The 15532-nt window shown below is 35.0% G+C and overlaps 1 protein-coding gene across 1 annotated transcript in view; it reads left to right on the top strand.

Moving 5' to 3' along the window:
* Nucleotides 1-260: 260 nt before the first annotated feature.
* Nucleotides 261-15532, top strand: part of LGSN (lengsin, lens protein with glutamine synthetase domain) — a gene marked incomplete at both ends in the record, with an annotated part of 29334 nt that continues 14062 nt past the window's right edge. The window contains 2 exons of the mRNA XM_082633833.1: nt 261-290; nt 14161-14290. Of these exons, the coding sequence (XP_082489959.1) occupies nt 261-290; nt 14161-14290 (160 nt within the window). The remainder of the gene's footprint in view (nt 291-14160; nt 14291-15532) is intronic.

Below are 15532 nucleotides of genomic sequence, written 5' to 3'. Positions count from 1 at the left end.
TATCCTTTGTTTGGAGGGAGTCAGGCATAAATGAAAATTCGTCATTAGACTTTTCTAGTGCATTTCTAGTGTATTATGCCTTGGGCATGACACATCAGTCTGGTGCTTATCTTTTGTTACCTGTCAGACCCCTCTGGAAAGAGCCTCTATACAATTCATCATCTGCAGTGTTTGTTTTGGGTATACATATAAATACATGTTGAATGCATTTGTTGGGGATACTGTGGTTTCCACAGCCAACTTACGTAAAAATGTGTGAGATGAATGATGAAGGGGACCTTCTGAAGGAGGTATGAAGTTAATAATTAACGTGTTATTTATCAAAAATACTTATCAAAATACTGATAGCAAAGTTTTTATTATTCTATGTCAACTGTTTGAGTGCCAGAATGAATAAGGACTATGTGATTACACTAGTTTTATGTCTACACTGGGGAAATTTATGAAGAAACTCACTACTACACATTGAGTTTATAAATGTAATAAAAACTAAATTCAGAATTAGCATTAGGAAAGCATATTTAGCTTGATGAATCATTTAAAATAACTTCATTAGGCACTGAGTTTGAAGCATAAGTATGATATAAAAATGTTTATACCAATTTTGGTTGTCATTGAGAGAACAATCTTTGTTTTCTCAAAGTTTTTGTTTCATTCAAACAAAAATGCTTTGAGTTTAAATGACTAAAGGTAAGAAGCCATTTTCAAATTATATTTGAAATGCACGTCATTTTACATAGTGATAGCCACTCATCCGTTTTAGAATATATTTAAACAACTCAGTTGTCAACATATTGCATTTCTCATTACTTCTTAATGTGTATGTACCCAGCTGTGACTCCTGTTATTCTCACAGACCATTCTGAAAGTCTAGAATGTAGACTGGGAGGTATGTTGTGGTCAAGTCTGGGAGTATGTGGGTTTTCATTGGTTGAAGTTAAGAAAATACAGTGTAAGAAGCATGCCTACTCTGTGTGAGGCACAGTGGTAGACCAATGCACTGTGTTTGAAATAGTGGCAAATAGAGAATAGACTCCTCCATCTGGTGGGGAAGACAGCTTAAAACCTAAGGAAGCAGGACTTGCCTGGTGGCGCAGTGGTTGAGACTCCGCCTGCCGATGCGGGGGACATCGGTTCAAGCCCTGGTCCGGGAGGATCCCACATGACGTGGAGCAACTAGGCCTGTGTGCCACAACTACTGAGCCTGCGTGCCACAGCTACTGAGACCCGTGTGCCTGGAGCCCATGCTCCACAGCGAAAGAGGCCACCACAGTGAGAAGCCCCCGCACCACAGCGAAGAGTAGACCCCCTCGCCGCAACTAGAGAAAGCCTGCACGCAGCAACGAAGACCCAACACAGCCAAAACTAAATAACTGAATAAATAAATTTATTTTGAAAAAGATAGAAACACCTGAGGAAAAATAGGGTAACTGCTGTGTATAATGAGCATAAGCAGTGTGCTTTGGGATGGAGACAAGTACTTTCCACAAGGGAACTGGTTTACACTGTGTGAAGAAGGGACCCACTGCGGAGTGGCTGTGGCTTATCAAGTAGTGTCCTGTCATTGTCAGAGGCATCAAATGATAGACATGTGTAAGAGAACAAATTAGTCTGAAAGTAAACTTGTAGCTGCAAATGATGGCTTATAGAAAGAAAGTGATTAGTATACACATAATAGCTTTTTGAAATTTTGATTTCTAACTATTTAATTTCTTCTTGGATTAGGTTTTACTACTCCTGAGCCCATGGCAGAACTGTGTTTTCTCCCCCACCTTCCACAATTTTAAGGATTCCAGGTGACCCAGATTTTGTGAAAATATATGAGTCACACTCTCCCCAAGACCAGTCTAGACCAAATGTTGATAGTTCACTCTTAGGAGAATACAAAAACCAACAATATGATTTTAAAGTACACAATTTTTACAACAAAAGGTATATTCTGCCTTTTGGGAAAAAGTTCCTTTGTAACTGGGATGGACATTATATTTAATAGATGTGGTAGATGTAGTAAAGGTGAGTCTTGGTGTCCACTTGACCCAACTCTTCATTGAGTAACCTCCTCTGTGCTTTCCTGCCTAGGGTCATATTTCAGAGAGAGAATGAATATGGGAGGAGCAGGGGAGATGGTGTGTGATATCCTTTTCCTGTTAACTGATGTCTAGAAAAGGACAGTGATTGTGTGCTGTACCAGACACTCTGGTGAAGTAAGCAGCAGCAGCACGAGGTTAACAAAGGCCTGATGGATTCAGGAGGGTGGATTAGATGTATAAAGAAAATCCCCAGGATGATCATGTACCCAATCTGAACAAATTCTTTGTCAGAATCTTCAGTAAAAATGAACTGTTATTAACCTTAGATATGGTATGTCCCTAAAGAATGTTTTACTGACATTCCCTACTCCAATGTCATGAAGTCATGCGTTCAGCCAAATTCTTATCAGTGGTGAAAAGAATATAGATCAAAAACACATTCTTATTCCTCAAAATACACCCTATGCGTGTATGACATTGTGAAATTGAGGAAAATAGCAGCACATCAAGTTATCAAAATTAAAATCTATCTATCAAAAACCTGAGTGCGGCACTGAGTTGCATGATATGCCAAGAGACCTGGGTAAGATCTACTCTCTGCCCTGTAGATGCTTATGGCTCAATAGAGAAAACATCCACCCAGGTGGACACAAAAGGCTGAGCCTTCCACATTGAAATGTGGAAGAGAAATGGGTGCCAGCTGGGGTGAGACCAGAGGCTTCTCATCCTCTGCAGCCTCTGTATATGTCGGCAGCAAGTGTGGCACCAGGGGAAGCTGTAACTGACTGAGGCCGCACTCAAGGCTAGAGATTCACCTACCCCAACTTACCCTACTTTTCCTGCTCTATTCTACTGGGTGTGCAAGTTTATAAAGACTTCTTGATTCTATTTTTATATTTTAAATGTGTTTTGTCTTTTAGGATTCAAAGACTTGTTTTCAGATTTCAAGGTTTTTATCTCATTTTATACTTATTTTCATTTGCCTCAAATGTACCTCCTTCCAGTTCATTAAGTGCCTTTCTCAATGTTAAAAATTAGGTTTGTGTTTCAAATGCAGTGGCTAAGAGTACATTCCCTGAAGCCAAAATGTCTCTGTTTTAATCTCAGCTCTATTACTTACTATCGGTGTCACATGGGGCAAATTATTGGACTTCTCTATGCTTCATTTGGGCATTAATATTACCAAATGGAAGAGGTATTGTGGAGGGATTAAATGTCTTAATACATGCAAAGTGCTTAGAATAGTGCTTACAACACAGTGAGCACTCATGAAACAGGAATTAGTTATCATACATGCTTTAGTATATTTTAGACTGATTAGTAATATCTTCCCTAAGTTTTCATTTTTACAGCCTTAAAGAGTTTTACACTTTTTCTTTACATGGTAGAACTTCATTTGCTTTTCTTTGTCATAATGAAAAAAATATATGTGGTATACTTTTATATAAACAAACATCTATTCACTTCTATCCCATTAAGTCTTTCCTAAGGTATAGTGATGAGAACTATATTTAGTATTCTAGTTATAGGCACATCATATTTTTAAAAAGATAGAATGCCTTCTCCTGTCATGTTTAAAATATTTTTGATGAGACCCAGTATTTTTATCTACTGCAGCCTATCAGTTGATATTTTCACCAACAGTTCTATAATGTTCTTGGATCTTATTTCAACTGTATTACAAGAATCCATTATCATAAATATTATATGTATTATATTATATGCTAAATGTACATTAAAATTTTTCTACAAGTCTTTTCTTCCTATTGAAGTATATTTGTTGCTTTTCTGCCCATCCACAAAGCCTTCAAAAATTACTTTGATCCTATCTACACAGATAAATATATTTTTAGGTGAAAATCTTAATTTCTCTGGAAAACATGGAGATTTCTTTTTTGGTTCACTATGAAAAAGCAAAGTAAGACTGGTATACCAGCACCAAGCCCAGAGAATTGACTGAATGTTTTGCTTCCTTTATTATTTCAGCTTCCTTTGTTATTTAGTTTCATGTTATGAAAATAACATGTTGTTAGACCTTTATAAGAGCATTGTTTCCCTTCTCTGAAACTATTGATTAGGCTTTTTTTTTTTCTTGTATAGAATGTACTGTTGCAGATTTTGCTTTGCCCCCAAGGTTGCGATTTGCTCTGGGCTTGGTGCTGATGTTGCTTATTTGCCATCTTGCTGGGAATGGAAGCAAGATCCAAACTCTTCACTTGAGGAGCAGCCATATCATTTACACTGTGACAATTGCTTCACACAGTGGCTTTTTATAATGACAGTTTCTCTATAATTCTTGGGCGGATGTGGATATATATTATGTTCCACCTAATATGCCAACTAGTATTTAGATTATTTTATTGCAAAGGTGGTGAGTATCTATGGTGGTAGAACTGGAAATGATCTGGGTCATCTCTGACATTTGACTCTATAACCTCTCCACAAATGAGCTTGAGGACAAGAAACTTGACAGTTTTCCAAATAGCCCATCCCATTTTAGCCCATTATATTAAGTAAAATTTGGATTCTCTGTAACTTCCAAAAAATTTATTTGTAGTTTTCGTCGATGCATAATTTCACTTCAAAGGATGGAGATGGCACTCTTAGGTTGGAATGTGAAGTTTTAAAAAAAGACTGAAATTTCTTATTGCTTTTCATGTATTCAGATGAAGGCTCCTAAAATGCAACACAGTTTAAGGATGAAAATTCTTTAAAATGTAAAGATGAAGGTCTAGTTTTTAGAATAAGTAGATATGTGTATAGTGTCTTTGTAAGAATATCTTATTTTCTATAAGTTGGGTCCTTGTGCATAATGATCTCAGGGACTCTCTAATTTAGTGTAAGACTAAAGTGACTTTGCAGAAACAGCTTGGTGGAAGGAATGAATTACTCACTAGGCCATAAAAAGGTGTTGAAGTTTTTATTTTTCTATTTAATTATTTATTGCCATGTGGGATCTTAGTTCCCCTGCCAGGGATCGAACCTGTGTCCCCTGCAGTGGAAGCTCAGATTCTTAACCACTGGACAGCCAGGGAAATCCCTGAGGTTTTAAAATAAACTCCAAATGATGTTTATTTATCTGGGGAGCCAGACAACTTAAAAGGATAATAAATTGACCAATGTTTTAAATAAGACATGGAACAGATCAGAGTATACAAACATAGTTAACTGCCAGGACTACAGAAAGTGAAGATTTTGGTTCTCTTTAATGTTTCTGAGTTTTCTTTATTTTCTTTCATATACTTCTTTAATGTTTAGAACATTCTTTTTAAATATTAGCATGTTTCAGCTATGCTATAAGGAAGCATTGGAAATAAGATTCTATATTTTAAAGGGTGTAATCATAACCCTGGAGATAAGGTGCCGTTTTGGGGATAAATATGGTGAAAAAAACCCTGAAGAAAAGGTGAAATTAGTGAGGAGAGGGGACAGAGTTGTGGAGCAGCTTGTCACCAGCAGAAGCTTCTCTTTCTCTAAGCCCTTCTCGAGAAAACTTTGAAGGATTCCACGTAATATTTTATCTAGGAAAGCTGTTTTGATTATGTCAACCTATTGGATTACTATCAGGTCCTGTTGGACATTCAAAGAAATCTCATTTGGTATTATTTATGAAGGAGAGATATGAATCAAATGTCCCTTCTGGCCTTGCGTTTCAACATGGTAGACCTTGGTTGCCATTCATTCATTCATTTATTAGAAAATACTTAATCAATTTCCATTTTATTCTAGTCAATGTATTAAGCTCAAGGGTATATCTAAAATGGCCCCTTCTAGGACTCTCCAATCCCTTGACTAGGTTCTCTTTGTCAGTCTTTCCTGATTTCACTTCCTATGCCATCTGTCTTGGATTTCATGTCTCATTATTTTAGCCTCTTACTTGCCAATATCTTCAACTTATTTTTCTCATTGTCTTCCTGAGTTTGTATCATCACAAAACCTCAACGCTGTGTTTTTCACAACCCCAACAGAGGTTTGCTGGAGAAAAATAATTTACCTGTGAATATTGGTGCCACTAAAACTTTAAAGTCTTCAGTTCTTTTAGACACTAGACATTTTTGTTTCCTGAGTTGGCTTTTTCTCGTTCTCTGCTATGTCTATGTCAAACCACTTCCATTCTTCTTAAACCTTTAGTTTTCCATATACTTACTGTCTGAGCACACCCAGAATGGATAAGAAAGATCAAAGTTTAAAATTAGTTTTAAATTCAGATTCTGCCACTCATTAGGTGCAATTAATCTTACTGAGGTATAGTTATGTCATCTGAAAAGCACTCATTAAACTTTGAGGATTCCCTTCTTTCTCTCCTACTCCTAATTCTCCTCTTCCTCCAGATTTTTCCTCTTCTCCCCTCCTCTAACCTTCTATCTTCTTTCTTCTTTACTTCCTCTTATGGAAGGAGATATATTAAAGTTATTCCTTCATTTCAACTCTAGTTTCCATACTTTTTGCCCTTTCAGGGATCTCACTTTAGCCTTTTTCTCCTTTCTTCAACATCCCCTTCTTTATAGACTCCTTTCATTAATATTTAAATACAATTCATGTAAGTCTTTTCTTCCTAAAAGCAACTTAAACTTTTCTTGGACCCCTATGCACTCTTCCAGTGGCCATCCTCTCTGTCTTCTTCTCTTGTATTTTTGAGTTGTATGTCCTGCCTGTCCCCACTCGATGGTGGTGGACATCTCTGATGCACTTATTGTGTGTGGACCCAGGACTGAACACTTCTCAGTCCTCCTCAGTTTACTGCAGCCTGGCTGCTGCTCACATTCTTCCACTGAAACTGCTCTTACCAAGGCCTCCAGTGACCTGGTTGCAAAAAAAAATGGGCAAGTTTTAATACTAACTTTATTTATCATTTCAGTAACATGGCCTGTTGGTGCTCCCTTCTTTTAAATACAGCTTTTATCTTTTTATGTCAATGAAGTCATCCTGTCCCAGTTTTTTCTTTCACATTCTCATCCTTTGTTCTCTGACTACTGTCAGGGATTCAATTTCTATGTTTAATCATTAAATATTGTTGTTCTCATTTTTATCTTAGTCCTTATTTTTTTCAGTCTCTGCTCTTTTTTTCCTTAATAATTCCAACCACTGTCAGGCCTTTGCTTTTTTCCTTTTGTTTCATCTTTTGGTTCTGACCCATATGGCTAATATTTGCTGCATACCTCCAGATGACACACTTATCTTAGATTCTTTATACCCAAAATAGAACCCAGAAACTCTCCTCTCAGGTCTCCTCCTCATTTGGGTTTCCTGGTCAGAAACCTTACTGCTATCTTAAATCCTTCTGTCTACTTTATTTCCTATATCCAGTCAATCACCAACCTTCCAAACCTACCTCCCAAATATATCTGTAGTATGCTCATTTTTTGCCTCATCTCCACAGCCATTATCCTAGTTCAGATCACTGTAATCTCTACCCTAGATTGCCCAAGTGGATATTGGGAGGTCTAAGTAGTTCCTTGGTTTATGGCTGCAGAAGTTCTTAATCCTAGAAGGGGCACCTAAGTATATACTTGGCATTTAAGGAATCATGATACTTGGGCTAAACTAATCATTGCCTTAGGGTTTGGAGAGATTGGTAAGGCTGGGTTATGCAGGGCCTCAGAGAATACTAATTTGAATTTTTCCTGAAGGAGAAGGTAAACTGTGGAAGTATCCTATGCAGAGAAATAACAAGACCAAAATTGTGATTTAGAGAAGTGATATGGGCAGAAGTCTGGAGGATGGATAGGAGAACGGTAACACTGAAGGTAAAGAGAAAGTTGGTAATGACTGTGGTAATCTAAGAAAAATGTGGGAAATGGAAACACATACTTTTAAATGGGGAATTATTGAACAGAATTACCACACTGTATTTAACTCTTCCTACTTTATGCTGCTTTCAAGTTTTCACTATTATAACAAAGATGGCACTGGACATGCATATAACTTTACATATTTTGAATTATTTTCTTAGACCAAGTTGCTGGAAGTAGGAAAAGGATTTAATAGGTATGGATATTTTTAGATAAGCTGATGTAAGTTTAGAATGTGTTCTTTGAAATATCTTTTCTACAAATATTTTGAACACATTTCTTCCCCTTTTCTTTGAAGAATACATTTTAAGGAAACTGAAATTTTTTTCTCTTTGATATATTCTTTTAAATTTGATAATCACTGATCCTTTTTAACATTATTTCTAACACAGGTTAAAACTTGTTCTGACTTTTTTTCCCCTGTGCTGTACAGTAGGTCCTTGTTGATTATACATTTTAAATATAACAGTGTGTACATGTCAACCCCGAACTCTGATTTTATTAATAAGGGTATGTACATGAAAAATCAAGCAAGCAAATACAAAAACAAAAACAAAAATAAAAAAAGAAACAAAAAAACCCAAAACAACTTGATGTAGGGATGTGGGATTTATTTATTTATTTTTCTTGCTGGCTGTTTCATGCATCTCCCCTCATCAACAAAATCAGAGTGTATGGTAAATGTGTTAATAACTATACCACAGACTATAGCCAGTATACAGGGGTTAAAACAAGGATTTTTAAAGTATTGACATTGAAAAGGTAACAGAGAAAATTAAAAGTAAATGAACAGAATCAGTGATATCTAGAATCTAAATAACACTGGTTACTTTATTGGAAAGAAACTTATTAGGTAAAATTATGCCTAAATTTAATGCTTGGCAGTACCCCTTTAGGTTAAGTCTTTTAGTTAACTTGATCAGCCACTGAGTGGAAATGCAAAATGACAAACACATTAAGCCATATAAACAATGTTCAAAGGAAATGCTGTGATGAGAAAAACATGAATTATGAAAATATCTTGTAATATGAAATATTCTTTAAAGGCCATTCCTGTGTATGAACTGAAGTCATCTGATAGAATGATAGTAGAAAAGTATCTGAAGTGTGAAAAGCTTCTCTGGTGGAAATGTCAAAAGAAATCAGAGTCAACCTGTTGTAGTAGAATTTTGAGACTGTCCAAATTAAGCATAAATTAGATTTGAATATTCACACATATCTGTGTTTATGCTCATGGTTTTTCCAGCTTCGTTTATTGACTTCTTTCTATCTTTAGTTCAAGTGTCCCCTTTGCTGTTTAAGCTTGGCCTAGTTTCCCTGAAGACTCTCTGAAGACCCTATTTATAAAACAGTCTGCCTGTTTAATAGCAGTGCTGTAGATTACAAGCATGAGTATGTTGGCTCCCCACTGAGAACCCTCAGACTACTTGACATACCCTCACCTCTCTGAGAGTTTCCACTAGCTTACTATGTTCAGAGTCTAGAGATGCTTAGAAAAGGGAGGGATTAGAGCCTGACTGAATAGGAGTCATCTCTCATGAGTTCAGGGCCCATGAGGTAGCCTAGAAAGAGGTATCTTTGAAGCAAAGATCCTCAGTAATGCACAGTGCCTGGGTTAAGATAATCATGACTAACATCTATTTAGTACTTACTACGCATCAGGCACGGCTTGTCCGACTTAATGGTGTAACCAGGAAATTTGTCAGCTGTACCTGTAATGTCAACTACTTGATAAACTTTTCTAAACTGGTTGGTAAACAGCTGCTGACAAGAGTCCCTTAAAGGTACCCCAACCCTCTGAACTTCTCTAGCTCTCCTACTGTTTCCCTGGGGCCCTTAGACCTCTCCATAATCCGTCTACTAAAGAGTTAACACCTGGTCCTTCAGGGACCCTCTAGAATCCTGCTCTGGCTTCCCAGCACCCCAGCAATGATTCTGGGGCATTCTGACTGTATTCATTAACAATGCATTAAGCACTTGTGCTCTGGAGCCAATTACCTGGGTTCGAGTCCTAGCTCTACCACTTACAAGATGTGTGGGCTAATTAGTCTTTCTTTGACTCAGTTTTACTCATCTCTAAAATGGAGATGACAATGTATCTATCTCAAGTGGTTGTTCTGAGACGAAACACAGAGCATTTAGAAGAGAGCTGACACATAGTAGGTAAAATAAAAGTATTTGTTATTTTTATTATCTGTACTAATGGTTAAATATCTTGACCATCTGCACTAGCCACCACTGCTGGGGAAAAATAGGTGGTCTCTGCTGTTATCATTGTGCCCAGGGCCTCTAGCACTGCTGAATATTTTGAACAACATTCCAGTCTTTTTGAGATCTGGCTATATGGGAATTGAATATCTTTCTTTTCTTCTTTACTTCCTACTTTATACTTTAAATTGATTGCCAACATTTAAAAAAATCATAAAATTTCATATGAAAATCCAGATTTCTGGCATTCCTTGGAAATTTGGAAAACTGTCATCACTAGGGCCATATTTTGTTATGGCAACTATTGGCTAGATCCACACGTTGGCTCCTTCCTTGGATGGATGTCAGCTTTGGTGTTCAACATACAGCCCACTGCGTCTCTGTTACCAGCTCAGCATTGAGTTTGCTGCCTCTGAACTAGGGTAGCCTAACTATCTCTTTCTTTGTAACATGGGAGCCTTCAACTTCAATAACAACACTTTATTGCCTATACTAGATTGTAAGATTCTTTATGAAAGGGACCATGTTTTGTTTATTTTTATGTCTTTGATTTTGCCTTATCCATAGTCCTCATTGTTTGGACTGATGAAGTTTAAGCTGATAGTGACTTAAGATGGTTTTAACCCTTATTCAGGAAAGAGTTATTAAAACACAATAAAATTGTAGAAGAATATGTAAATAAGGGAGCTGAGTGAACAAATTTTTAGAAGTCATACAGATAATCTTATAAAATAGAAGTGGAATTTCATGTAGTTCAGCTGTCTGCTATGGTAATTTGGGAAGCTCCCCAGATAATTCCCATTCTTCCTTGGCAGTCATATGACCTTGAACAAATCATTTAACCCTGGTGAACCTGTTTCTGCCTTGGCAAAACTTAGGTGATAATAAATGTTCCCTAAAAGTTGTGAGTATTAAATAATATATAACATATTTTTTGGTTATAAAAATACTTGTAAAATGTTAATATGCTTTTGGGAATTGTACTTATAGCAGTGTTTACAGATGAAAATACCAAGGCTCCCGAGGACTTGCTACTTAGTGGAAAAGTCAGAATTAGGACTCAAATCACATGAATCTTGACTAGTAGATTTTTTTTTTTTTACTGAAACATCATTCACATTGTAACTAAATGTAGTTAAGAGATTAAAGAGAATACAAATACTTATTGGAGGTGAGGTAAATCAGAGATCCACTAAAATTGTTTGAGCTATTATAGAAATGATCATTTTAGTATATAAAGGAAAATCAAAGGACTGAACTAAATGTATTCTTCATTTGAAAAAAAATTGAGCATCTATTTTGGAGTCAGAGGCACATACTATGACTTAGTTCTAGGGTTTTTGGTGAAATTCTCATTTTAGGAACTCGATAAATTGTCCTTGTTTTTCTCTTAATAAACTTCCCCTTTTGGTCTGGTTTATATAAAGGCAGGTGAAAATTACTAAAATAAACATTCTCTGTGTTTGAGTCTCTGAAATTTAGGAAGCAGAATGGCATTTTGGAAACCAGAGGACCTGTTTGCATCAATACTCTCTACTTTCCATTCACCTTTGTGACCTTGGGCAAGTTACTCAGGGTCTCACTTTTCTCATTTGTAAGATGGAGATTCTAACATCTTGAGGGTTATGCTGAAGAAATGTGCCTGACAGAGTGCTCAATTGTAGCACATTGTTATTTGGTTGCAGTTAGACTTTGAAGCTGGAAGAAATCTTAAAATTTGTTTCATTTGATTCCATCAATCTGTGTATGAGAGGATCCCTAATGAATCAAACTAACACAAATATTAGTCTGCTCAGTTTCCTTTGAAATTCGTGTAACTGGCCTAATACGTCATTTTCTAAAGAAGACTTCTTAAAAATAACTAGAGACATGAATATGCAAAAGCATTTACCCAAATTACAACTATATAATGTATATTTCTGGCAATGCAATCTTAGAAATTGTGAATATATACAATAAGGCTAGTATGTCACTGTCAGAATCCTATCCAAAGTGCATAGGGAAAAATTACACAAATATTTGAATAAAATTATAAACTATTAGAAAAAAATAAATGACTATAACAATAAATATCACATGATCCAAATATAAGATTATCTGTAGTGAAAGACCACAATTTTCTAAAAAGTGAAATTTGAAATCACACAAGATGTTAAAAAAAGAAAAAAACAGTATGGCCAACTTAAAAATTGCTTCAAAATTTAAAAGGCTAGATCTCATGTTAAGTGTTCCTACCATAATAAAATTAAAAAAATTTAAAGTATAATGTTGGTATTTAGTATACATTAAGTGCTTAATAAATATTAGTTCCTTGAAAAAAATCACACGAAGACTTTATCCTATGAAATATATCTTTTTAAAAAACATGGTAGCAATAAGAACAATGTATCATAACTACACGTAGACACAAAACAGTTAAATTCATGTTTCTTCTTTTAGTCTTCAGAGATTGAATTGATTTAATTGACAAATGGTATAGCTGTTCCCCAGCAACCACTCTGGACATGTATTTATAACTTGTCTCCAGGGATGGAAACTTCAGAAATAGCTCTTCAAAAAGAAAATAGCTCGAAACATTTTAGAATATAGTTTTTGACCCTGACCCTCTGACCTCAAACCACAATGAGGAGTTTGTAAAAAAAAAAAATTAAAAATACCAGTGTCAGCATAATTCCATCCAGGTTCATCCAAGTTGTTACAAATGGCAAAACTTCATTTTTTATGTCTGAATAATATTCCATTATATATATATATATATATATATATACATATATATATATATATATGCCATATTATCCTTAGTGAAATAAGTCAGACAGAGAAAGACAAGTACTGTATATTTTCACTTATATGTGGAATTAAAAAAAATGAGCAAATATAACAAAAACAGACCTACAGATACAGAGAACAAACTACCAAATGTGAGAGGTGTGGGGAGGGATGGGCAAAATAAGAGTAGATGATTAAGAGATACAAACTACTAGGCAGATAATAAATAAGTTACAAAGATGTAATGTGCAGCACAAGGAATATAGTCAATATTTTATAATAACTTTGTATGGAGTATACTCTATAAAAATATTTAAGATTGTACACCTGAAACTAATATAATATTTTAAGTCAATTACACTTCATTAAAAAAATCAGAAAAGTTGACTTGGTAGAAGTAATGACACCTACACAAAACTTAGAATAGAATCTGTAGTCAGTACATTATGATGTGTATAAAGTATCAAGCCATTTGAGTAGAAAATAATTGATTCTTTTAAAAATTATTTCAGTGAATTAAAAATAAAAGTGGATAAATGAAAAAAAATCAATGTCAGCTTTTTATTTTAAAGAATTCTTATTTATTTCAGTTGTGACTCAGGACTGCAGGGATGATTCTGTCCACTGATCGGGCAGAGACACCAGAGCCCTCCATCCCCAGCCCCTGCCTCACTGTCCAGCTCCCCACGGGGGAATTGCCCTTGACAGCTCTGTCAAGGGATCCTGTCAAAGATTATAACTAGAGTGTTGAAGTTATTTTGTTTTATATATTTTGTTTTAATATGTTTTTCTTTAGGTTTTCCCAAGCTATAAAACAGTTTGAACATGACATTGTTTCACACACATAAAATACAGTCACAAAATAGAATTTTATGAAAGCATGTGCTTTTTTGAAGTAAATATTGATGCAATTAGGATGAGGGTAAGAAGAGGAGAATCTAATTCCTTAGGTATAATACTTATATCTCTGGTCAAAAACATTAGAGATCCTAAAAAAAGAGAGAGAAAAATTATAAAAGAGGGATTTTTGAAGCTAAAATGGGTTTGGTAAAATTACTTAAGAATAAATAATGCAAAATATCCCAGAGTAAAAGATATAGAAAATCTTGACTAGTTGGGCAAGATTTTAATTTATTTGGTGATATTTTTTGTACCACATATAAAAGGAGATACAGAAAATCCATCCTGTCAGCAGAATGTTGAGCCTCTTAATTTTGAATTATTCAAGTGGATGTGTAAACAAATTTACCTTGTTTTTAAAATCTCCTAGAGTCATTTTTATATCATCATTCTTTCTTGACCTCCAAATTTCATTGTATGCATGATCTGTTATTTGACTTTTTGTTTATTAATTATTACAGGACATCAGAGATGAAGGTAATGAGACTAAAGCCAGCAGGATGAGTAACTTAAGAAAGACAAGAAAGGAAGTCACTAAACTACATATGTTTTCAACTGAAATAGGAGAAGTGGATATAGCCAACTCAAAAGGTATCTTGCTACTATGATCCTCCAATAATATGTAGTCAAAGACAATCTCTATTTGGTCTCTTCTTCATAAAACATTTTTATTCTCTTCTATGGGAGAAGCAAAGAAAGAAAGAAAATTTATTCCTACATAGGCAACATAAAAAATGGAAAATATAGGCTTGCAGTATAAATATATAAAAATAATAAAAATATTTAGAATTTAAAGGGAGTAGAACTAGGAAAATAGTAGTGTGAACAAAAGAGAGTACAGAACAGAAGGAACATATGAATAAGAAGAGAAGCATATTTCTGCTCTGAGAATGAGTACAAAGATCATTACTGAGAGAGGCCACAATAAAGATGTGGATCAAGTTTTCATAACACATGTTGGAATTCCAACTAGACTCCAGTGGATTTGAAACAGTGCTGAAACTAGGAGTTGATTTGGACAACAGTCTCAATTCTAGGAGGAGTGATGTTCCAAGGCAGGGGCAGTACAAATGGCCAGTGCATGGCAACAATAAAATGCAGTTAAACTTTTGTAAACTTTATTATTGTTTTAAAATTCTCTTCAGAAAATGCAACCCCATATGGCTGAAAACCAGGGTGAACTACTCCCACTTCCCTTTATTTGGTATGTCACTGCCTAGGAATAAACTATTTTCTCAAGTATTCCTCTTTACATCATATTGAAAGACAGTTGAAAACAGTGCCAATATTTTTAAACATTTTTCTTTCTTTTTTTAAATTGATGTATAGTTGATTTATAGTATTGTGTTAGTTTCAAGTGTAGAGCAAAGTGATTCAGTTATATACATTTTTTCAGATGAATTTCCATTATAGGTTATTACAAGATATTGAATATTGTTCCCTGTGTTATACAGTAAATCCTTGTTGTTTATGTATTTTATATATAGTGATGTGTATCTGTCAATCTCATACTCCTAATTTTTTCCCTCCCCACTCTCCCTTTCCCCTTTGGTAACCATATGTTTGTTTCTATGAAAACCGTTAAATCTACTACAGAAACCATAAGTCCGTTTCTGTTTTGTATATAGATTTGTCTTTTTTAGATTCCACATATAAGTGATAATCATATATTTCTCTTTCTCTGTCTGACTTACTTCACCCAGTATGATAATCTCTAGGTCCATCCATGTTGCTGCAAATAGCAATATTTCATTTTTGGGGCTGAGTAATATTCCATTGTGTGTATGTATGTATATATATATGTGTGTGTGTGTATATATATATATATATATA

This window comes from Mesoplodon mirus (assembly GCF_964341445.2).
Source record: "Mesoplodon mirus genome assembly, chromosome: 10".
Taxonomy (NCBI): Eukaryota; Metazoa; Chordata; class Mammalia; order Artiodactyla; family Ziphiidae; genus Mesoplodon; species Mesoplodon mirus.
The sequence above is the reverse complement of the archived record's forward strand: the minus strand, read 5'-3'. Positions and strand labels throughout refer to the sequence as shown.